Here is a 24,912-nt window from a genome sequence, read left to right as displayed (position 1 = left end):
GAGAATAGCTTGGTTTGGGAATCTGCCCCCACCTTCCCCCCCGATACACATACATACATTTGGTGCCCATTACTGCTATGAATGTAGTGTAAGGCTAGAGACACAAAGAAGTGAGTTTTTACTTACAAACACACCTATATACCACCTTTGTCTAGAAAAGGATAACAACATGGCTACATCACACTGAGTCAGTAAGCCTCTCTGTGCCTCAGCTTCTCCCATTGTATAAAATAACAAAACAACGACTCGTTTTGTCACAGAACCAGTGAAGGTTAAGTTAAAATTTTCTGAAATTGTCAAATTAAGATGCTATTTGTAATTTTTTAAATGTTATTTGTATTAATTTCCTATTGCTGCTTCAAACAAATTGCTACAAATTTAGTGACTTAAAGCAATACAAATTTTTTATCTTAAAATTTGGGAGAGGTCAGAAGTTCCACATGGGTCTCACTGGGCTAAAATCAAGGTGCACTCCACAGGGAGGCTCTAAGGTAGTTTTGCCTTTTCCAGCTTCTAGAGGTTGCCCACATTCCTTAGTTAAGGGCCCCCGCATCACTAAAACCTCTGCTTTTCCACCGTCACATCTCATTCTCCCATCTCTCTCCTTTGCTGATTAAGGACCCATATTACACTGGGCCCACCCGGATAATCTGGGATAATCTCTCCATTTCAAGGCCCTTAATTACATCTGCAAAATCCCTTTTGCCAAGTAAAGTAACAAATTCATAGGTTCTGGGGATTAGGATTTAGACATTTTGGGGGGGCCAGAGTGCAATATTCTACCTGTCACACTACTTAAATCAGTCATGTAAATCAGAGAAAACCCAAAGGGGGTGGGGAGACGCGCCTACAAGGAGGTCAAGTACTGTGCAAGTAAAACATACAAATGTGGACGCTACCTCATCGTTAATGTTGTATTTTTCAAGATGCCTAATGTTTTGTGTTTTTTGACAAGTCATCAATAAAATACCTCTGTGGAGCAAATTAATAATTTTTAAGGCTAAAGGAGTACTTACTGAACTAGAAAACAAGTTTCTTCTAATTTTTTCTTTACAATAACTTATATGCCCTGAGTTACCTTTAGAGTTAAAAAGTCAGCCACAAAGATATCTGAATAAATGTATAAAATCACCATTGTGTCTTATGTCAAGAATTTCCTTTTCTGTTTTGTTTTGATGTGGTAGTTTTCTTGGTATAAATCAACTTATTATCATTCCAGTACACAGTACTACTATCTCTCAAAAACTAATCTACGAAAAAAAAAAAAAAAAAAAACAACTAATCTACGACTTTTTCTTCCATTGAAGTTAATTTGATTCTGTTTGGGTTAGTGCACAACACTCCTTTCATTTGACCAGACACTATATCTCAAAACTAGGAATTTAAAAAGTCATCGTAGAAGATTACACACTGCAACAGATTTTTCTAGATGCAATATTGTGATTTATAGGAAAAACTGTCATTCAGATGACCAAATATGTATGTTTGATCTTCATCCACAATTCCTGGCTCACAGCTTCCCAAAACCCTTAGAATTTCCTGAGTGATAAAAGTAATGGGATAGTATCTGGTTTCTGGTCCTCAGCTCCTGAAAACACTTCATGGAAGGTGACTTTTGGATCCCACCCCCAGGGTGGGAGCTGGTTGCCAGGGGATTAGAGGGTTGGGACTTTCAGTCCCACCCACTATGCCACCCTGACCTCCAGAGAGGGGAGAGAGGCCAGAGATCGCCAGTGACCAATGATTTAATCAACAATGCCTATGTAATGAGGCCTCCATAAAACCCCAAAAGGACAGGGTCTGGAGAGCTTTCAGGCTGGTGAACACACAGAGATTTGAGGAGAGTGGCACACTTGGAAAGAGCATCATGGAAGCTCCATGCCCTTTCTCCAAACCTTGCCCTCTATACATCTCTTCCATCTAGATGTTCATCTGTATCCTTTATCATAGCCTTTTATAATAAACCAGTAACCTAGTAAGTAAACTGTTTCTCTGAGTTTCGTGGGGCGTTCCAGCAAACTAATCAAACCCAAGGCAGGGGGTCGTGGGAACCTCTGATTTAGAGCCAATTGGTCACAAGTACAGGTTAACAACCTGGGCTTGTGACTGGCATCTGGCACCTGAAGTGGAAGGAGGTCTTGTGGGGCTAAGCCCTTCACATGTGGAATCTGATTCTCCCTCTGGGTAGACAGTGTCAGAATTGAGCTGAATTCTCGGACACCCTGCTGGTGTCTGAGAATTGCCTGTTGGTATGAGGAAGCTCCCCACCACACAGACACGCACAGATACAGACACGCACAGACACAGACACACACAGACACAGACACACACAGACACTCACAGACACATACACACACATGCTGGAACTGGGCCTGGGAACCCTTTTCACCAGAGGAAGAAAAGTAACACTAATACAACCTTAAAAATTTACTTCCTTGAGAAAAACCATCCATATACATGATCTTTTTTTTTTTTTTGCGGTACGCGGGCCTCTCACTGTTGTGGCCTCTCCCGTTGCGGAGCACAGGCTCCGGACGCGCAGGCTCAGCGGCCATGGCTCACGGGCCCAGCCGCTCCGCGGCATGTGGGATCTTCCCGGACCGGGGCACAAACCTGTGTCCCCTGCATCGACAGGCGGACTCTCAACCACTGTGCCACCAGGGAAGCCCCATATACATGATTTTTAATACCAATACCAAAGTAAATTGAAAAGAACATTTTAAAATGTAATAAGCCTATACATTGCTAATTTTGGTTAAAATGAAAAAAGTGTTAATGAAACCAAATAAACAAATATCAATACATTCTGACATGTTTAACACCATGCAAGTTTTAGATATTTCTACAGTTATATCTGACACTCTGGAGTGGACACCTATACATCACACTGTATACAGCTTTACAGTAAGGGGGCCAAAATACAATTGGCATCAATAAACAACTGCCACAAATATTAATTTTCAACAGTTATAAGAAGGGGGGAAACATTAGATCAAATATAACAATATTTTTGTAGACCACATGCAAGAAAAAGTTAATTCTAAAGTACTGCCTACGTTTTAAGAATCATATATATTTTTAGACCATCAAAATCTTGCTCAGTAATAAGACTACAATCCTCATGACTTCATTTCAACATGCTCCTTGATAATGAGATTCTGGTTAAGCTCGTAAGTCAGTGATTCTCAACAGGGTATACCAGTACATACTGCGGGCCCCCCAAAGCTTGGGAGCAGTGGAGATGTTACTAATTCATATGTTCTCTATAATGCCATTGCCATGGGGCAAACTGAACATTTCAGCATAAAAATTCCAGTTTCAACGTGTACTTGTTATATGAGCATGATTCTTTTCCCCCTACGCCTTCAACAGCACTCCCTTCCGCTGCCCCCCAATCTCAAACCCTTCCCATCTTTGTTAGCAGGATCACTAGACAAGCTAAATGGAAGAAAGATGCAGCTATTTAAGGCGAAATGCCAAACAGGAAGCAACACGTCCAATGACAATTGAATAAAAACTTTTCAAGTAAAAACTTCGATTTAGGACTCTAGGTATAGAAAACACTACGATTTTTTTCCTTATATATTCATCAAGTTATCAAATATTCATCAGGAAGACGGAGAAATTAAATATAAAGAAATCTGACTTTAGACTCTTCACATCCACAGACTGCCTAGTGATAAACTGAGGCCTCTCTACTCTTTCCAATAAAACCCTATGGGACCTACTTGCTCTGTCTTCACCTGACAGGAAGAAGCCAAGTTGGCTCCCAGTGGGTGGAGCTCCAGGTAGTCTGTAAGGTGAAAAGTACAGAAAGCTGGGAAGAAGGCAAAGAATTAAGAAATTTAGGAGAAAAGCAAAAAGGTTTATTTGTCTTTGGAAGGTCTATTTGTCTATTTGTCCAAATTCCAGTTTCCACAAATGTTTATTCACTCATTAACAAAAATTTCAATGCCTGCTATATATAAGGCAATGTTTTAGGTACTAGCAAACAGCTGTGAACAAAACAGACAAAATCCCTGGCCTTCAGAAAGCTTAAGTTCTAAGCAAGAGAGAGACAAATAAGGTGACTTCTAATAAGTGTATTAGGAGGTAACAAGTGTTGTGAAGAAAATTAAAGTTGGGGGAAGAGAGGACAGGACAGGGCTGAAATTTGAGGCCTCACAGAGAAGGTGACATGTGAGAAAACACCTGAAAGAAGTAAATTAGCTAATCCTGCAATCTAGAGAAAGCAATCCGGGCAGAAGAAAGAGCAAGTACAAAGCTTGAGGCTTATTTGCAGACAAGAAAGGTGGCTAGAGAGCAGGAGTGAATGAGCGAGGTTGAGAGTAACAGATAAGGTTAGAGGGAAACGTGCGTTTGTATAAAAGTGGGGAAAGTAGGTGTGGGATAGAAAGCAGAGAGAGCCTATAAAATTGGCTTTTACTCTGAGCAACACAGCGAGAATCACTGGAGGGTTCTAAGCAAAGTTTTAGAAGAGTAGCTCCTATTCAGAGAACAGTTTGTAAAGGACGACACGGACATAGAGGGGATCATGGCTTGGACCAGTGTACTGAGAGGTGGCCAGATTCTGGGTATATTTTGAAGACAAAGCCAGTGAGAATGGAGTATAAGAGAAAAAGAAGAAAACCAAGGATGACCAAGGCTCTGGACGCAGCAAATAAAACGATGAACTTGCCATCAACTGAGATGGGGGGAGTGAGACAACAGATTTGAGAGACCAGTTCAGTTTTTTAGCCTCACTGAGTTTGAAATATTACATATTCAAGAGAAGATGTTGTATAGGCGGCCGCTGGATATGAGAGTCCAGGGCTCAGGCATACAAAAGTTATCATACAGATTTAATTTGAGATTCTTATCTGACCCTGTAACTTTTCAAGGGATCAACTTGGGATCACAAATTTAAATGTTCTTCTAAAGGGCAACTGATTCAATACAACAGCAGAACTAAAACGGTATGTTAGGTAGTGCTGCTTTATCTCTAGAGACATTATCATCTGTCCAGTGGGAAAGTTAGACCATGATTAGCACTGACATGACCTCCCAGAAAATAACCTGGCACCACATTGCTGACACTCCAGAGACAACAGCACATTTAAATTCACACCTCTGCCGTTACCATTTCACTCCCACTCCCAGATTCCCTTTTTACTGGTGTCAGGTTTTGGCACCAGTAAAACGTTGGACGTTGGACGTCCCCAACTTCCTCTCATCACGTAAGATAATGTGACCTATGTGAAATTTATACCCAACAGTCATGTAAAAGATACTTACTTAATACTGTGGAAGCTTTAGCTTTACCCTTCTCAATACTGAATCTTCCTCATTCCCATTTTACCAGGTACAAGGCTGAGGTTGATTTTTTTTTATTTCAATTTCAAATGGGAAAGTCTCACATTTTATACTTAGTATAAATTTTATGCACATTATACACTTTATACTTAGTGTATGTACTTTGGAGATGATTTTTTAAGTATATGTGCTGCCAAAGCAAACACTAAGATAGTTTTCTTAAATGCCTAACATCGATAAACCATAATATACCATATCTAATGAAATCTGGAGAGCAAAAGACAGGTAGAAAGGGAGAAGTAAAGAATACTTTTCGGAGACTTCCCCAGTGGTCCAGTGGTTAAGACTCCGCCTTCCACTGCAGGGGGCGCGGGTTCGATCCCTGATCGGGGAACTAAGATCCCACACGCCGCACAGTGTGGCCAAAAAAACAAAAAAAAAAAATGATTAATTTTCAATACCTGTGGACTTCTGTTAACCCAATACAATGTAAACAACTAAAAGTTTTTAACATATTTCAAGGATATTTACAAATCAGGATATGACTACCCAATAAAGACAGAGCCATAATCTTTCTACAACAGTTGAGAACCATATTATGCAGTGAATAGTCAAAAATATTTGCTGATAGGAAAGACAGAATCCACATTACCAAGAACCAATTACAATCAATCCTTGGCCCTAAGAACCTAGAAACTCTGGAGTATGTGGGAATGCGGACTTAATGACAAAGAAACTGTTTTATAAATGAAATAAGACCAAATTTAATATCGGTCCTACTGGGAGAAGTTTTTGTTCAGCTGTAAGAATGCAAAGAGGTACAAGGATGGTTATCCAAAAGAAGTAGATATAGGTAAAGAAATAAAGGCAGCACCAAGAAGACACAATAGTCACAAAGACAAGAAATAATAGCCATAAAGACAAAGATATATTGATTGGTCTAATGTGTGTGTCAAGGGGAGAAAATAATTCAAAGCAGGAGTTCTTAACATACGATACACTAACTTGAAGAAACAGTGACCCCAAAAGAGGTTAAAAATCACTGCAGTGTAGTTCATTACCATCTATAAATTTACATGTACTATAACACCACCTTGTAGTTAGCATGTACGTAGTACGCTACTGCCTGCAAAAATAATTTTAAGAGTGTTCCAAAAGGCATACAGGTAATTAAAGGACAATCACACCTAGATACAAAAGATCACATAATGTAAGATTCCATTTATATGGAACATTCAGAATAGGTATATCCACTGAAACAGAAAGCAGACTGGTGATTACCAGGGACTTGGGGGAGGAGAAAAATGTGGAGTAACTGTTTAAATGGGTATAGAGTTTCCTTTGGGGTGATGAAAATGTTTCAGAACTAGACAGAGGTGGTGGTTATACAACACCGTGGATACACTAAATGCCACTGAATTGTTCATTTTCAAAATGATGAATTTTATGTTATGTGAATTTGACCTCAATTTTTTTAAATTCATAATAAATAAAACCCTTTTGTAGCTCCTGGTTTAAAAAAAAAAAAAGACATTCACACCATCTGTGGTACCTCAATTTGGGGAGAGAAAAAAATCAATGCGATGTAATGGAACAGCACAGATGGCTGAAGACAGCTCAGTGTGCTTTCATCCCTCGTCCTCAGGACAGGAGAACACTGGAGCTAACAGTTACTAAGTGCCTGCTGTGTCTGGTGTTCAGAAGGGCTCATCAGCTGGGACTTTTTTTTTTTTTTTTGGCCAGGACAAAACTAAAATTAAAAAACTGAGATTTCTTGAAATCTATTCTTAGGACTTGCAGGTTCATATAGTCATGTATTCCATATTCTTGGGGCTATATTCAGGGTGATAAACAAAAGAAATTAGTACTGAAAAAATATATATACACAGCTAAGCCATGTTGAAGGCTTAGCTATTGTTCCACACAGATTTAACTTTAGTAGTTACTCAAAATTTTCTTTACAAAACTTAATGTCAAAGTAAGCACCCCATCCAAATAATTTAAATCACATAATTCAAATAGCTAACCTATTCAAAAAAAAACAGAGGGGGAGGGAAAAAAATACAGAGGAGTCAAGCAACTGCTTCTATGAAGTACATCACGAATAACTAACTCACAAGGTCAATAACTGGAGGAAACCTTACTCTCTCAACACGTCTCTGTCCCTGAACAGCTCTGAGCCAGAGACTGAGACCAATATCCAGGATTTCCTTAGGAAAGCACTAAAACACAGAACACACAAATCATAATTTGAACTATGGAATCAGCTGGCCACGTGAAATCAGTTCCATAAAGTTTGCAAATATTCACTACATGACATTCATGTTAAATTAACATCAGTATTTTCAAGGTCAACATTATGTTTGTTCAACTTCTTGGAGTCACACATTTTTGTGATATTTTTAACATCTGACTAAAGCTTCTATCATCACAAGACGCTCACACTGTTTACAAACACTCTGAAGCAGCAGCTGGTGTTCCTCAGTCACATCTTGTTACAATAAATAGAGTAGCAGTTTTAAACTCCAGGTATACGGTTTACTACTGATATGTAAAAATCTTTGCTATAACTTAAAAGTTTTTCTAATGATGGAAAGACACATGCACAATGAAATGGGAGGCAATTTAAGACAACGTTATGACAAGATCACAAATACAGAGATTCTTATGCATGCATACTGGGATTATAGCTATCATGCTGAATGAAATAAATACTAAATAATACTGACCTTCCTTATATCTTTCATGTCATTTTTAGTATCTTTTCCCATCCCATTCAAAAAATGAAGAAACTTACCCACACAAGCATTGAGGAATAGCCAATCAGTCTTTTTCATCCTGTTTTTAATTTGCTTTAGTTTTTTGAAGTCCACTTCAAGTTCCTCCTTGCTGCCAACAGCCCCAGCCAACTCAATCCTCTGAAAATCCATTTTCATCTCAGAGTCCCGTTTCGTAGTCGGCGGTGATCTTCTTTGGCTGTTGCCACTGCTACAGCTTCCTCTCCATCGAGCTCTGTCTTGCTCATTTATTATTGAAGAAGCCTCTTCCGTCTCTGCCAACTCGATTGCTTCAATATTATTAGGTCTGGGATGATCGCAAACAACACATTTTTTAGCTTTGGCCCAGTTTTCATATGTGCAAATAGAACAAGTCCAATGCTGGGTCCTTGTGTTCAGTTTATTTCTATCATTGTATTCCTCGCAAGGGTCAACAGAAAAAGCAACTGGTCTTGAGCCAGATCCTGAGGATTGAGGAGATTCTGTGGGACTCCTGGTCCTACGCTGGGATAAACACTGAGTGCATCTGATTGCTCTTGGCCAGTTCAAATATGTGCACATGTGGCATGACCATTTATTCGCATTTTCCATGCTGTACGAAGACTTAACCCTTGGTCTTGCACTGGAGTCTGGACATATCAAAGGACTACTTCCTCCTTCGGTGCCGGAAGGATCCCAATCTCTACCGACATCACTTGAACCACTTTTAAATGGATCTTCTGTAATTATTGTTCCACTAGGTCTCTGGGCACGACACATAGTACACTTGATTGCAGATGGCCAGTTTTCATACGTACAGTATTCACAAGCCCACTTAATTCCACGTTCTGACATTGTGCACTTCTTGAAGTGAGTTATGTCAGGCAGGAAGCTATAAATAATTAGGACATGGTTATTAAACATGGTTATTAAACATGGTTATTAAAACAATAACTACATAATCCCATCCCTGAAAACATGCCCAAAAAGTATAAAAGTACCCTTCAACTTATAAAACCTCAATTTCTCAAAAGATGCATGTAACATTTCACACTCAACTACCTTTTCTTAAAATTTCCAGAGACATACTGGACATAAGTTCCCAAAGAAAAATCTTAGACCTGGGGATTTAATGAAACTGTACTTTGGAATGCAAGAGAAAAGGCAGAAGATAAAGGGAGGTTTATTCTAAGAGGGAATGAGGTTAAATCAGGAATCCTCTAACAGAGATGTTTAATCTCAGCCAGGTCATCAATTTAGAAAAACAACCAATAGTTAAAAGATTCAAAGGGAAGGGACAGAACACAAACCAAGTATCTTAAACACATAACCATTCTCAAATTATGAGCAACATAGATTATTATGCTATCTAGGTATAGTACCACAATGTTTGATTCACTAAAGAATTCAGAAAATCAGTCAATTCTATCATTCTTGCTAAGGGAGAAAAGCAGCCTAAACGTGCTAATTATCCACTGCTCTTAATAAGCACAGGTAGGAAAGAAAGATGTTAAGTAGTAATCCTTACAATTAACAAAGTAACACTGTGAAACAGAGATAAAGTTCCTGGATAGCCTATATCCTCAAAATCTTGTTCTGTCTAGAGTGCAGAACATAAAAACTGCACATCACCTATACTTGGGACAATCAACTGATGAAACATCTCTGACATAACAACTAGCATAATTGCTCCAATATAATTTTGAATATTTATACTCAAAATATTCAATATTTAAAATATACTCAAAATTCAATTCATATTAAAAACATATTAACTATTTAAAAGGCTCCTAGGATTCTACACTGGGCTTCCTAACACTGCAATACAATGAAGACTATAATTTAATGGCAATCATTTATAAATGAAGCAATTTACACAGCAAATGTAATAATAATTTTTTTAAATAGCTTGAATTTAGACACTGGCCACTAAAGCCAGCCTCTCCATTTTCTTAAATCCCTTCTCAACTAAATTAGTATCATCCTGCCACCTATTTGTAACCAGAAAAGTGAAAGAAATTCTAGGCAGAGTAATAGAAGCTTCTCCTTCTCATTCTCAGGGATTTTTCCTGAACCTGGAAAGCAAAATCTTTCACTTTATAAGTGTAGTATTATGTCCCTGCTTGCCAAGTCCTCACCCCTTTTATAATGTAAACTTTGTTAAGAGGACAAATTCACTGTTAAGAGAGGCTACTATTTAATAGCTAAAATAAAAATCACACTTACTAAGATTTTAGTTTCCATGCTATAGCCTCCACCTTGCACATGGTCAGAATAAAAGTACAGCTTATAAATCAGACCAAAGACAAGATTCAGTCGTCATGGTGGCTCAGATTCTGACTTCCTCAGGAGATACTGCAAAACGTGATAAGTGGTTCTGTATGACTGTGAATAGCTATTCCTGTAAAGGAGACCAAAACTGAATTTCACTTGAAGCCTGTTACTTTATCCAAAAGTATTTATTTTTTTTAAAAGGCTTTATTTTAATAAATTCTCTATTTTAATCCTACTCATTTATTTTAATAATGGACTACTATATTCAGAATTTTAATTTAACACAGCAATAAAATCAGCTGATTGGGCTGGTGAGTCAAATCAGACATAGGAAAGATATTTTCCCCTAAAACCTTAAACATATGTGTGTGTGAACTATTATTATCATTAATCTTAAATTGGTAGTCCTAATAAATTAATTCCTACTGAATTACTTGTTATTATTGAAGGGGGAAAGGGGGCATAAACCAAGTAAACAGAAAAAGCAAAAATATATAGCTTATATATAGCTTATATTTAACTCTGAAGTCTTTTTCTCCTTCAGCAACTTTATTTTCCTCTAACCCAGGTAATTTATCTGCTTAGATTTTTCACTTTAGTTTGTACATACTGATTAAACACCATTTGACAGCAATCTGAAAGTGTGTTGAAGGGCAAAGACTATAATCATAAAAGCATCCATAAAATGGACAATTGAGATTTAATGGCAACTTTCATATTCATTAGGCAGTTTCTTCCTTTGGTTTCTCAGGAATTAAATATAAATAAATTACTTGCTCATGCTATTGTAAACTAAAATGAGCAAGCAGAAATTTATGACAAAAACAAATGACATAATGTACATATCCAAGGCTATAAGTAATTTCAGTATTTCATTTAAAATATTCACATTCAAAAATTCATGCTTGCTTTGTTAAGTCTTACTTTGATGTAGGCTCAACTAAATAGTTTGTGGCGTTACATTAACTAATCTTCATGGAATTAACGTGCCAGCATAACATACTTAAATGTCCATGTCTGACAAAAAACAAACAAAAAATAAAGAATCATTGTCATATATGCCTGGTAAATAGGCTACCCCTCCCAAAAATTCAGGTAACTAAGCAATACCAAAACCAAGCTCAAGAGTTTTGGGACTTCCCTGGTGGTCCACTGGTTAAGATCATGCGCTTCCAATGCAGGGGGCACGGGTTCGATCCCTGGTGGGGGAACTAAGATCACACATGCTGCGTGGTGTGGCCAAAAAATTAAAAAAGAGTTTTAAGATAAGTGCATTATATTAGATAACGATGTACATGGTACCAACTCTATAGGGAGTTAAGACGTTGTCTTAGGATTATTGTTTTTTCATAACCAAAAGCTAAAATTCATTGGAGAGGATTATCTGAGAGAGTCATCTGTACCTGTGGTAACAGTAAATGGAATGGAAGAGTAAAGGTAACATCAGTTCAACTATGTGATTTTGCATTATTGAGGTGAAATTAACACTGAGTAGACTTTTTCTACCAGATGTCAAAAAGAACATGAAATAATTTTTAATAGCAAACAGCTCTGAGAGTTAATACTGTGCATTGAAATAAAACAATTACTAAATATCTTTCAAGTTAACATATATTCATATACCCAAGTAAATTTAATTTACAAGTCTACTTCTGCATAAAATACAGATTTCCAAATTCTAGCCAGTGAATCATACTTCAATTAATCGGTACACAAAGCAACAATCTGTATAATATGGATTTTCTTTAAGCAGATCTAGACACAAGTGCTACTCTTAAAACAAATATTCCGGGCTTCCCTGGTGGCGCAGTGGTTAAGAATCCACCTGCCAATGCAGGGGACATGGGTTCGAGCCCTGGTCCGGGAAGATCCCACATGCCACGGAGCAACTAAGCCCGTGTGCCACAACTACTGAGCCTGCGCTCTAGAGCCCGCGAGTCACAACTACTGAGCCCACGTGCCACAACTACTGAAGCCCACGTGCCTAGAGCCCGTGCTCCACAACGAGAGAAGCCACCACAATGAGAAGCCCGTGCACCGCAACGAGGAGTAGCCCCCGCTCGCTGCAACTAGAGAAAGCCCGCACACAGCAACGAAGACCCAATGCAGCCAAAAATAAATTAAATAAATAAAAAATTAAAAAAAAAAAAAAAAAAAAAAACAAATATTCCTTGGTTCAAATGCAGTATCAGCAGTTCCCATCTTGTGGACCACAGAGTCCATGAATCTATTTATACATCAACCTCTACCTGTAGACAGACTGAATAATGTCTCCAAGTATAGCAACCATTTTCTAGTATTAAATTCATAACTGCTTTTGATTATATACTTCCCAGTTCAAACAATAATAAAAGCATGAGCATTATGATGTATGGGTTAATGGCTAGGGAAAGGGAGGGGCTCATAACTGAACATTTTTTATACTGTCATGCTTAGTAGTGAATTAATTAGACCATATTTGTGAAGCATTACTAAACAATGTAGAATAAATATACCTATTTTGAAGTCAATTACTCAAAATTGTAGCTACACTACAAATTCCCCCAACCACCTACTAAAACCCTATGAGAGAGAACTAGAGAAGTGAAATGATCCTCACCAAGCACAGACTCCTTGAGAAACAAACTGAGAGAAGTTCAGTTGTCAGTGTCAAATGATGAGCAGTTATCCAAAGGAAGGACTGACAGTCTTTTGGTTTTATATTAGCTTTATTAATATTAAGTCTATATTTAGTAATATAAATATTAATTTATTAATATAAATTGTTGATATAAATATTAATTAGCATAAATCTGTGACGATTTAAAAGTGCTCAGAAAGCATTTTAGGGGACTAAAGATGAAAGCTAAAACTAGAAGCGGGGCTTTCCTGGTGGCGCAGTGGTTAAGAATCCGCCTGCCAATGCAGGGGACATGGGTTCGAGCCCTGGTCCGGGAAGATCCCACATGCTGCGGAGCAACTAAGCCCATGCACAACCACTACTGAGCCTGTGCTCTAGAGCCCGTGAGCCATAACTACTGAGCCCACGTGCCACAACTACTGAAGCCCACACGCCTAGAGCCCGTGCTCCGCAAGTAGAGAAGCCACCGCAATGAGAAGCCTGCGCACTGCGACGAAGAGTAGCCCCCGCTGGCCACAACTAGAGAAGGCCCACGTGCAGCAACAAAGACCCAATGCAGCCAAAAATAAATAAATAAAATAAATAAATTTATTTTTTTAAAAAAGAGCTAAAACTAGAAGCACTGGTGAACCCTCCAACTACAAATCTCACCTCATTTCCGGGCTCCAATATCTTGTCACATCCTATATTAAAATCCTCTTATCTTCCTCTCACAACAAACCCCTAGCCTGATTTCTCTCTCCAGTTTCCGTTAAGGACACCACTAATACTACTGCACCCAGCATAGAAACTCAGACTTATGTTGAATTCTGCCTTCTCCCCACAGATTCTTTCTAGTGGTTTCTGTCCAAACAGTCCTTTTCTTTCCATTTCAGCTGCCATCAACCCTTTTGCAGTTCAGGTCAGAACTACTATAATAGCCTCCTAAGCGCCTTCCCTCTCTAAATCCATCCAGCTCACCGCTACCAAAATAATCCTCCTAATAACAAGTCCCTCTTTCTGAAGCTCTTCTGTAACAGTATAAACTCTCAACTCCTTACCAGCATACAAACACACCACACACACCCCAGACTCATTCAGGTACCACCATCCCTCCACAATACACACATGAAGGCACTACCTTAGAAAAACAAGCACAACAGACACACACTCAAGTTCTGGCGAATCCTACCCATCCTTTAAGGTTCAGTTCTAATCTCATCTCTCTCGTAAAGTTTTTTCAAATCATTTCAAGTACACTCCACGCAACCACACTTCTATCGACATTTGGCACCTACTGTATGTCTTCTTGGGGCTAGTTTCTGGAACACTGACTTGTGTGTCTTCCCCATATCATTTCCTCCCCTCAATTTTCAATGAGGTAGCCAAGCTTTCAAAAACTATGGCTCAGGGATTTCCCTGGTGGCACAGTGGTTGAGAATCAGCCTGCCAATGCAGGGGAAAACAGGTTCGAGTCCTGGTCCGGAAAGATTCCACGTGCCGCGGAGCAACTAAGCCCATGCGCCACAACTACTGAGCCTGCGCTCTAGAGCCCGCGAGCCACAACTACTGAGCCCAACACACCACAACGACTGAAGGCCACGCGCCTACAGGCCGCGCGCCTACAGCCTGTGCTCCACAACAAGAAAAGCCACCGCAATGAGAAGCCTGCACACCGCAACGAAGAGTATCCCCGACTCGCCACAACAAGAGGAAGTTCGTGTGCAGCACAAAGACCCAACAGCCATAAATAAATAAATACACACATACATACATACATACATACATACTTTGGCTCAGGGATTCTAGTGGCATGGAATGTGGACCAGCCCTATGTTCAGTAAAATCCAGAGAAGAGACCATGTTGAGTGACCTGAACAAAGAAAGGAGTGGACCTTTTGAGCAATTTCAAGAAAAAGGAGAAATTCTAGAGGATGGGATCCACTCCTGTGGTAAGACCTCAGTACAAAGTGTCTGCCTCTAACACCTAGGTACCAAGGCAAGGCATGCATGAGCTGGTTAACTATTCAAGTCCTGTGGTGTTAAGGGCACAAGTGCACAAACCTTTGTGATCATTAAAAGTCCTAAATCTTTGTGAAATTATGTATACATGATTAAGAATCAGTGAGACCCAAAAATATGCTGACCTTCCTCCCATACAGAGATCACTGTTATCTAATCTGCATCTAATGAGATTTGCTAAGAAGGCCCCTTCCAAGGAATGTGTGGACAAACTAGACAAAATTAATCTGGTTAAAATAATAGTTAAAATAATAACAGTTAAATAACACCTGTCATGGTGACCTTGGCCTTACTGGCACTATGCCTTAATTAACTAAGTCAATTACCAGTACAACCAGTACATCTAACTTCATTCCACCAAACCTAAGTCCTTAAAATATAACAAGAAATACAAAGTTTACATTTCAATAAGTCAACATGGTGTTAATTAGGAAAACTAATAACAGCTACAATGCTAATGGTTTTTCTTTAAACCGCTGGATAATTAGTAATCCACTGATCAGAATGGAAGAAGATATATAGACACAAAATTAACTTACAGTGTGTCAAATCTTACACAAAACAATAGTAATGCTCCTTTTTAAAAATCTATCTTCTAGTCATTTCTGGAGGAATTTTACCTCTTTATATACTAGGGCTTTATCTGTAATTTCATCAACTTCCTCTGTACTCTCCAGTTCCTAGACAGTAACTAGAAAGGAAAGAGGAGTAACAGATAGATACATAGACAGATACATAGATAGATAGATCCATCTTGAGCTACTGTAGAACCCATCTTAGCATGATTTCTTTACACAGTTTCAGAGACATCACAGGTCAATCACGTACCCCAAATTATAATCCCAAACAAAAATAATTTAATGTTAACAACCTATGACAAGTTACTGAAGGTCTACTACGCACTCAGAAACGTGGAGAGATATAACCACGTAGATAAAATACTGTCCTTGTACTCACGACACCTGCAATTTAAGTAGATGAAAGATGACTACGGCTTTCTTAAATGTACATGGAAATGGAGAGATTATCTCCAAGACTGCATATAAAGCCAGCATTTAAAATACAATAAAACAACTTTCGCAAAAGCTGTGAACATACTACTTCATTCAGAATTTGATTTCTTTTATCATCGTATCTATTCTCTGTTCACACTGAACAAATTAGTCCCAATTAACAATATCCACAGGAACCAACCAACAGTCACTACTAAACCTAGTCCAACTAAAGGCCACCTTTTTAACCAAACACTATGTTATCTATGTGACAGAGAAAGGAGGGGTAGAAATTTTTAAATAATCAGTGAGTTCTAATACAAAAGAAAGAAAGAAAACGATTTGAAAAGCAGGCACAAACGAATGAAATATTCCAAGGCAAAACCAATTCAGAGCTACTCTCTTGTCCAAAAACATCTTGTTCCCAACGCCTCGACCCTGCTCAAATTTCTTTGTCATTTTCCCTAACATCTAATCCCCTAAAGTTAGATGAATTAAAACACTTATTTTATAAAGGCAAATTATTTACAAGTGTTACTTATTAATAGTATGAAGTCATTCAATTAGATTACTTTTTTCACAATTCCTACTGTAATGAATAACAGAAAAGTAGGGTGGGGATTTTGTGAGTTGGATTTTCATTGCAGAGACAGGGAGAATAAGTAGGCAAAAGTTTAGCAAAGGGCAACCTGGGAAGGAATGCCAAAGACAGCAGCAGGTTGAAAAGACTGCTTACCCAACCATTAGAGATGGATGTATGTCCAGGCCAACTCTGTCTACTTCACAACTTTGCCAGGGTCAGCCTCATCCAACTAAGGAAAGAAAATAGCTAACACTTAAGCATGTACTGTGTGCCAGACACTTCTAAGCACTGTACCTATACATCAGGTAATCTAATCTTCAGAATCCTATGAAACAGGTACTACTATTATCTCCAATTTTAAAGACTGGAAACAGGAAAAGAGAAGTTGAGTAACTTGCCCAAAGTCACAAAGCTACTAAGTGGCAGAGCCAGGATTTGAACCTGGGCATTCTGGCTCCAAAGTCTGTAGCAGACAGACAATGTAATAAAAATACATTTATACTGCAGCCCATAGTCACTTATGCCCACTAACCAGAATTTGGACAATTAATAAACTGCATGTAATGCCTCACTAAACAGTCTTTCCTAGATAACCAATAACATACAATATCTAAACAAGCAAACTTAAAAAAATAAAAAACTTGTTCACACCAATTTTGCTCACATTTTAGCTTTTCAAAATTACAGAGAATCTTCCCAAAGCTTATCTAGATTGAGAACTACTGCAAAATGCCTAAAAAGTTAAGTAAGCAGGACCTAAAAAGTTATTTATAAAACAAGATATACTAAATTTTCCATGTAAAATTGAGTGGAAGAAAAAACCACCAATCTGAGGTATTTATCACGACTTTAGACTATAAAATGCCTTAAGTATTTTTAATTTTGGAGGCAATCCCTGGGGAAGAAAATATTATTAATAAAAGTCAGCCTGACTTCTCTTAAACCAATACACTAATCCAGATTACTAAAGAAACCACTGTATGTCAATTAAAATAGTAAAGCCCTCCATTTGCATTGAGACAACTGAAAAAGGGAAAAGTCTCCCCAAATGACAGGTGTGTATTAATCACACTACCTATACATGACCTTGTGTTAAAGAAAAGCAAAGAATGACTATCTTTGAGATAGTTAATAAATTATTTTTATCTCTAAGAGCTTCCATTTTCCCATCTGTGAAAAAATAAATGAGTTAAACAAGATGATCTCCAGAATCTCCAAAGTCTCACATTCTTCTATGTAAGGACTCACTTTAGGGGGGACGATAAATTGGAAGGTTGGGATCTATATATAAAATAGATAATAAGAACCTACTGTATAGCACAGAGAACTCTACTCAATACTCTTTAATGGCATATATGGGAAAAGAATCTAAAAGAGAGTGGATATATGTATAATTGATTCACTTTGCTGTACACCTGAAACACAACATTGCAAATCAACTATACTCCAATAAAAATTTTTTTAAAAAGACTCACTTTAAAATCTTGCTTATTCAATTTATTTTGCAAATACTATTTCCAAAGTTAATTAAAACATTTTTTAACTTTTCCCTGCTCCATCTGTGACAAGTGACAAGCTCAAATTTTAAAATATATACTTAATATTAATGATCACTTAATGTATCTAAGCAGTAACAAAATCCTATTTCTAAAACAAAGCTATATATCCATACATCATACCACCTATGAATTATTTGTGCCAAATAATAGTAACAGTTATCAAACCTGAATGTGATCAAGCTTCTAGATCTAACTACCAGTTTACAGGATCACAGGGGATAGAGGAACAAACTGATTTCCGTGGAGATGCAATCAGCAAATTCCTATGGGTGTGTGTATATTAAAACTTATATACATGTTAAAAATTAATTTGAACACTGATTTGATATTAAGAAGTTGTTTAAATGTTAAGGTGTGATTAACAGTATGGTACCTATTTTTCTAAAAGAGTACTTTTCCCTTAAGAAACACATACTGAACTATTTACAATGTTATAAAATGGCTTGAATTTGCTTTAAAATAATCCACTGGGAAGAAGCAAGAAAAATATAAATGAAACAAGACTGGCCATATGTTATTAACTGGGTGATGGATACATGAGAATTCATTCTCCTAGTCTCTCTATATGTATATATGTTTGGAATTTTTCATAATGAAAAGTTTTAAATATCTATCAAGAAGGTAACAAATGCTATTACAGACTAAGAATTAAGGCTTAGATTGCTAAGATTAGAAAAGGAGCAAGAAGCAGTATGCTGTATATTGTTAACAGTGCTACTCAAAACTTGGTCCAGGGCCCTGCGATATTCTCCAAACTGTTTACTAGTCTGTAGAGAAACTGAGAGTAAGCATTTACAAACTTTTATAGCAATTTTACAGAATAATTTTATGATTGCTGAAACTACAGCGGCGAGGCGGAATCTGTTTGGAAAATCAGGAAAGTTTCCCCGTGTTACGTGGAAACAACAATGGACACCCAGAAGGACGTTCAACACCCGAAGCAGCAGCCAATGATATATATCTGTGGAGAATGTCACAAAGAAAATGAAATAAAATCAAGGGATCCAATCCGTTGCAGAGAATGTGGATACAGAATAATGTACAAGAAAAGGACTAGGGCTTCCCTGGTGGCGCAGTGGTTGAGAGTCCGCCTGCCGATGCAGGGGACGCGGATTCGTGCCCCGGTCCGGGAGGATCCCACGTGCCGCGGAGCGGCTGGGCCTGTGGGCCATGGCCGCTGAGCCTGCGCATCCGGAGCCTGTGCTCCGCAGCGGGAGGGGCCACAACAGTGAGAGGCCCGCGTACGGAGAAAAAAAAAACAAAAAACAAAAACCTACACCTAACTTAATGGTGAGAAACTAGAAACTTTCCAGCTGATATCAGTAATAAGGCAAGGACGTCCCCTCTCACTACTCCTTTTCAGTGTCAAACTGGAAATTCCTGCTAATACTGTAAAACAAGAAAAGGAAATAAAAATACAGATTGGAAAGTAAGAAATAAAATTGTTTTTATTCGCAGATGACATGACTTGTCTGTGAAGAAAATCCAAAAGAATCGACAAAACTCCTGCAGCTAATACAGAATTATAACAAGGTTGCAGGATACAGGTTAAATAAGTAAATTGCTTTCCTATATACCAGCAATGAACAAATGGAATTTGAAATTTAAAACACATCGCCATTTACATTAGCACTCCCAAAACTGAATTACATAAGTATAAATCTAACAAAATATGTACAAGATCTATATCAGGAAAACTACAAAACTCTGATGAAAGAAATCCGAGAACTAAATAAATGGAGAGATACTTCACGTTCATGGATAAGAAGACTCAATATTGTCAAAATCTCAGTTCTCCCCAGCTTGGTCAAAAGATTCAATGCGACCCCAATCAAAATTCCAGCAAGTTTGTGGGTACTGACAAACTGATTCTAAAGTTTATATGGAGAAGCATAATATCCAGAATAACCAAACAGTAAGAATAACCAACACAGTACCGAAGGAAAAAAAAAAGTCAGAGGACTAACTACCCTGACTTCTACACTTACTATACAACTACAGTAATCAAAACACTGGTGAAAGAACGGACAAACAGATCAATGGAATAGAGCACAGACCCCAGAAATACACCCACATATATAGAGTCAACTGATATTTGACAAAGAAGTAAAGGCAATACAATGGAAAAAAGAAAGTCTTTTCAAAAAATGGTGCTGAAAGCACTGGACATCCACACGCAAAAAAAAACAAAAAAAACAAAAAAAAGACTCTTAGACACAGACCTCATACCCTTTACAAAAATTAACTCAAAATGGATCACAGACCTAAATGTAAAATGCAGAATTATAAAATTCCTGTTATGAAGGTAACCTAACAGGAAATCTAGATGACCTTGACTATGTCAATGACTTTTTAGATAAAACACCAAAGACACAATCCATGAAAAATATACTTGAGAAACTAGATTTGTTAAAATTAAAAAGTTCTGTTCTACAAAAGACATTGTCAAGAGAATGACAAGATAAGCCAAAAAAATAGGAGAAAATATTTGCAAAACACATATCTAATAAAGGACTGTTATCCAAACTATACAAAGAACTCTTGCAACTCAACAATAAAAAAAAATAAACAACCTAATTAAAACATGGGCAGAGACCTGAACAGACACTTCAAGGAAGGTATACAGATGGCAAACAATACCTCATTAGAGAACTACAAATTAAAACAGCAATGAGATACCACTTTACACCTATTAGATTGCCCGAAATCCAGAACACTGACAACACCAAATGCTGATGATATATAGATCAACAAGACCTCTCATTCATTGCTGATAGGAATGCAAAGTGGTGTAGCCAAGTTAGGAAGAGAGTTCGGCAGTTTCTTACAAAACTAAACATACTCTTACCATATGTCCTAGCAATTGTGCATCTTGTATTTACTCAAAGGAGTTGAAATTTTATGTCCACACAAAAACCTGCACGTGGATGCAGCTTTATTCATAACTGCCAAAACTTGCAAGCAACCAAAATTCAGTATAAGTGAATGGATAAATAAACTGTGGTACATCCAGACAAGGAAATATTATTCAGCACTAAAGAGAAACGACCCAGCAAGCCATGAAGAGACATGAAGGAACCTTAAATGCATACTACTAAGTGAAAGAAGCCCATCTGAAATGGCTATATACTGTTTGATTCCAACTATATAACATTCTGGAAAAGGCAAAACTATGGAGACAAAGATCAGTGGTTGCCAGGGGATGGCGAGGGGGAGGGATGAATAGGCAGAACACAGAGGATTTTTAGGGCAGTGAAACTATTCTGTATGATACTATAATGGTAGATACATGCCATTCTACATTTGTCAAAACCCATAAAGTGTACATACCAAGAGCGAACCTTAATGTAAACTATGGACTCTGGTTGATAATTATGTGTCATGGTAGATTCATCAACGTAACAAATGTACCACTCAGTTGCAGGATGTTGACAGTGGGAGAGGTATGCATGTGTGGGGGGGCGGTATAAGAACCCTCTGTACTTTCTGCTCAATTTTGCTGTGAACCTCAACTGCTCTAAAAACTAAAGATTATTTTTAAAAATCTACTTCTTAACAATGTTTTTAGTCACTATATCCAGGAAACATTTTTTTTAAAAAATCAGTTCTCAAAGAATAATGGGAAGTTTTAAAAAAAGGACACAAGAACTTTTGGTGTGAACCTAAAACTGCTCTAAAAAATTAAAATAAAATCTGAAATACGTTCACACCTAAAATTTTTAATTAAAAAAAGACAGAGGGCTTCGCTGGTGGCGCAGTGGTTGAGAGTCCGCCTGCCAATGCAGGGGAAACGGGTTCATGCCCTGGTCCGGGAGGATCCCACATGCCACGGAGCGGCTGGGCCCGTGAGCCATGGCCGCTGAGCCTGCACGTCCGGAGCCTGTGCTCTGCAACGGGAGAGGCCACAACAGTGAGAGGCCGGCGTACCGCAAAAAAAAAAAAAAAAAAAAAGAGAGAGATAGACATTAGCATGAAGGGCTCACACTGGCCAAATCTGGATCAACTCAAGCATCCACATAAATAACAACAGTAAAGGATTTTTAAAGCACTGACTAAGACAAATATACAAAACTCTACACACAAACTAACAGATAAATAATGGAGGAGAAAGTTCTTCCTTACAACAGAAATCAAACTAATAAATGCAAAATGAATAACTGGATTAGAAATTCACCATTAGGCAATCTCTACAACAGATTCAGAAAAGAATAATCACTGAATGTTAAAACTAGTGGGTGAAAATTTGAGAATTAACAGGATATTTAAATAGTCTCCAAGTATCTCCCAACAATAACTGGTATGTTACAAAACCTGGTAGACACCTTAACCAAGTAATCAAAGTTAACCACACCAGTAATGACATCATTTGCCTCTTGATATGTTGTACTAAGAACAAAACATCACCTCTGTGGCATTCTTGCTAAAAAGTACATACTCTGACTCTGATTATGCAAAAATATCAGAAATGCCAATATTAAGAGACCTTCTACGAAATTACTAGTCCTATATTCTTCAAAAACATCAGTATCATGAAAAACAAGGACTTTTTTGTTCCAGTTAAAGGAACCTATAAAAAACATGGCAATAGACTGCAACTCATGATCTGAGATTTTCTTTTGTCTTTATAAAGAATATTAATGGAACAATGACAAAATTTAAATAAGATTTATAGAATCTTATTCTTATAAGAATTAATCATGTAATGTTAATTTCCTGAGTTTGATAACTCTATTGTGGTTACATAAGAGAAAGACCTTGTTTTTAGGAAATACACACTGAAATATTTAGAGATTAAGGGGTATCAAGTCTGCAATTTACTTTCAAACAGTTCTGGGAGAAAAATACATTTGTACTTATATATGTCCACATCACACAATAAACCTTATAATTTACAAAATACTTTCACATACATCATTGTTATTCTGACAAAAACCAAGAAATAGGTACACAACAGTCCTTTTATATGAGAGTAAATGTGGCCTCCTATATCTAAAAATTTCTCAAGAATTGTCTGTTTTTTCTACCCCTACAACCAAGCCCTAGTTCATCATTTCTCTCAAATATTTTATTTATTATTCTAACTGGTCTTCCAACCTTCATACTCCATATCTCTGCCAGAGTAATCTGTCCAAAAAAAAAAAAAAAATCTGGTGTTGTTATTCAGCCGCTTTAAAAATTTCAACACTAAGGTGAAAAATCCTAAACAGGACATAAAAGAACCTTCCAAACACAAACACACGTGTGTGTCAAGAATATCCTACAATATTTCCCTTCAGCGATTTACCGCCTTTCACCAAAGCATTATTAAGGGGAAATCTACTTTATTTTACTATGGGAAGATCAGTTCCATCTCTTGTTATTTTATATAGAGAAAAATGTACTGCACTTTTTAGATGTGAGTTCATGTCCCTCTCCACCTCTTACTAAGTCAGGGATATTGGCCAAACCCTTAAGATCCAAGCCTCTTCATCTGAAAAAATTATGGTAATGCCTTTCCTGTCCTTACACGAGGGCTAACACCAATAATGTCAAGATCCACATCCAATAATTAATATTATGAACAAATGTCAGCGTGAAATAACACCACCTTAAATTTTATATGAAGCTTCAGGTCACAGAAAACTTCTATTATTTCACTTCATCTTCGGAACCCTCAGGTAATTTCCTGTAAGGTACCCCAGAATCCTTCTGAGGTACAAGTATCTTCATTTTAATGACAAGGAATCTGTGGCTTCAGGAAAGGTGAAATGACTTGTCCACACTTACAAAGCTTTAGGAAGTAAAGCCCAGATTCTGACTCCTGTTTTCTCTCACAAATGCACCACAGCCTTCCAGAGTTACAAAAACTTATTTCCCTAGAACGAAATGTGAATATTAGGTTACAAGATGGACTGACTGTATATAGTTACTGTCTCTATCTACAACAAGACACTGACGCTACCTCCAAAACAAATCCCAAAATCTGAATTTTTCTCCAGATTACCCTACCATACCCCTATTCCAAGCCACCATCAACTCTCACGATTACTACATAACCTCCCCACTAATCTTGCTGCTTCTATTCTATCCACCATCCCCGCATGGAAGCCAGGTGGATCCTTTAGAAACATAAACCAGGTCACAACACAAGGACTTAAAATCCTCTAATGGCTTCCCAACCCACTCAGAATAAAATTAAAATTCCCCAGCGGATTTTGTTCTGTTCCTTTTACAAGCAAGCTCATTTTCACCATAGGAGTTTTGTATTAGAAATCTCCTCTGCCTAGAATTCTCTTTCCCCATATTTTCACATGGTCAGCTCTTGTCATCAAAAGCTAGGTTTAAATAACACCTCAGAAAGATTTTCCCTCACCAGACTGATATCATTCTCCACCACATTACCCTACTTTCATTATATTATCTGCAGAGCACCTATCACTACTTGGGTTTGGTTTGGGTTTTTTTGTTTTTATTTTTGTTTTTCCTTGTTTGCGCTTTCTCTATACTAGAATGTAAATACAAGTAACAGAGACTTTGTCTTGTTTGTAGAGTTATCTGAACATCCAGTACAATTACTTTCTAAAATGCTTAACACTGAACAAGTCATTACTAAATGTTTTAACTTGGTAGTCTTTGTAACAGTATTTCATGTAATCTACTTTTTTGAAAATCCTAAACAATCTCAGATCACACAGCAGGTGCCCAACAATTATTAACTTAATTTGAATGAATTTCTATAAAAACAAGGCCTTCAGATTTTAAGCTTAATACAACAAATATCCTCAAACAAATCCCCCTACACACACACACACACACACACACACACACACACACACACACACACACACACACACAC

General features: G+C 37.6%; 1 protein-coding gene across 4 annotated transcripts in view; it reads right to left on the bottom strand.

Annotated features, from left to right (window-relative positions):
- The window catches only part of ZRANB1 (zinc finger RANBP2-type containing 1), a 69,354-nt gene that overhangs the window by 37,337 nt on the left and 7,105 nt on the right, over positions 1–24,912 (bottom strand). For 2 of the 4 annotated variants that reach the window (XM_027112891.1, XM_027112889.1), the window contains one exon: positions 8,090–8,940. In XM_027112891.1, the coding sequence (XP_026968692.1) occupies positions 8,090–8,903 (814 nt within the window). In that variant the 5' untranslated portion in view covers positions 8,904–8,940. Of the gene's footprint in view, positions 1–8,089; positions 8,941–10,274; positions 10,450–24,912 lie in introns of those variants that run through there. The other 2 variants (XM_027112890.1, XM_027112892.1) reach the window with 2 other exon arrangements.

The sequence above is a fragment of the Aethalodelphis obliquidens genome, unplaced genomic scaffold, assembly GCF_003676395.1.
Source record: "Aethalodelphis obliquidens isolate GAN/ISIS:26980383/991018 unplaced genomic scaffold, ASM367639v1 scaffold11, whole genome shotgun sequence".
NCBI lineage: Eukaryota > Metazoa > Chordata > Mammalia > Artiodactyla > Delphinidae > Aethalodelphis > Aethalodelphis obliquidens.
The sequence above is the reverse complement of the archived record's forward strand: the minus strand, read 5'-3'. Positions and strand labels throughout refer to the sequence as shown.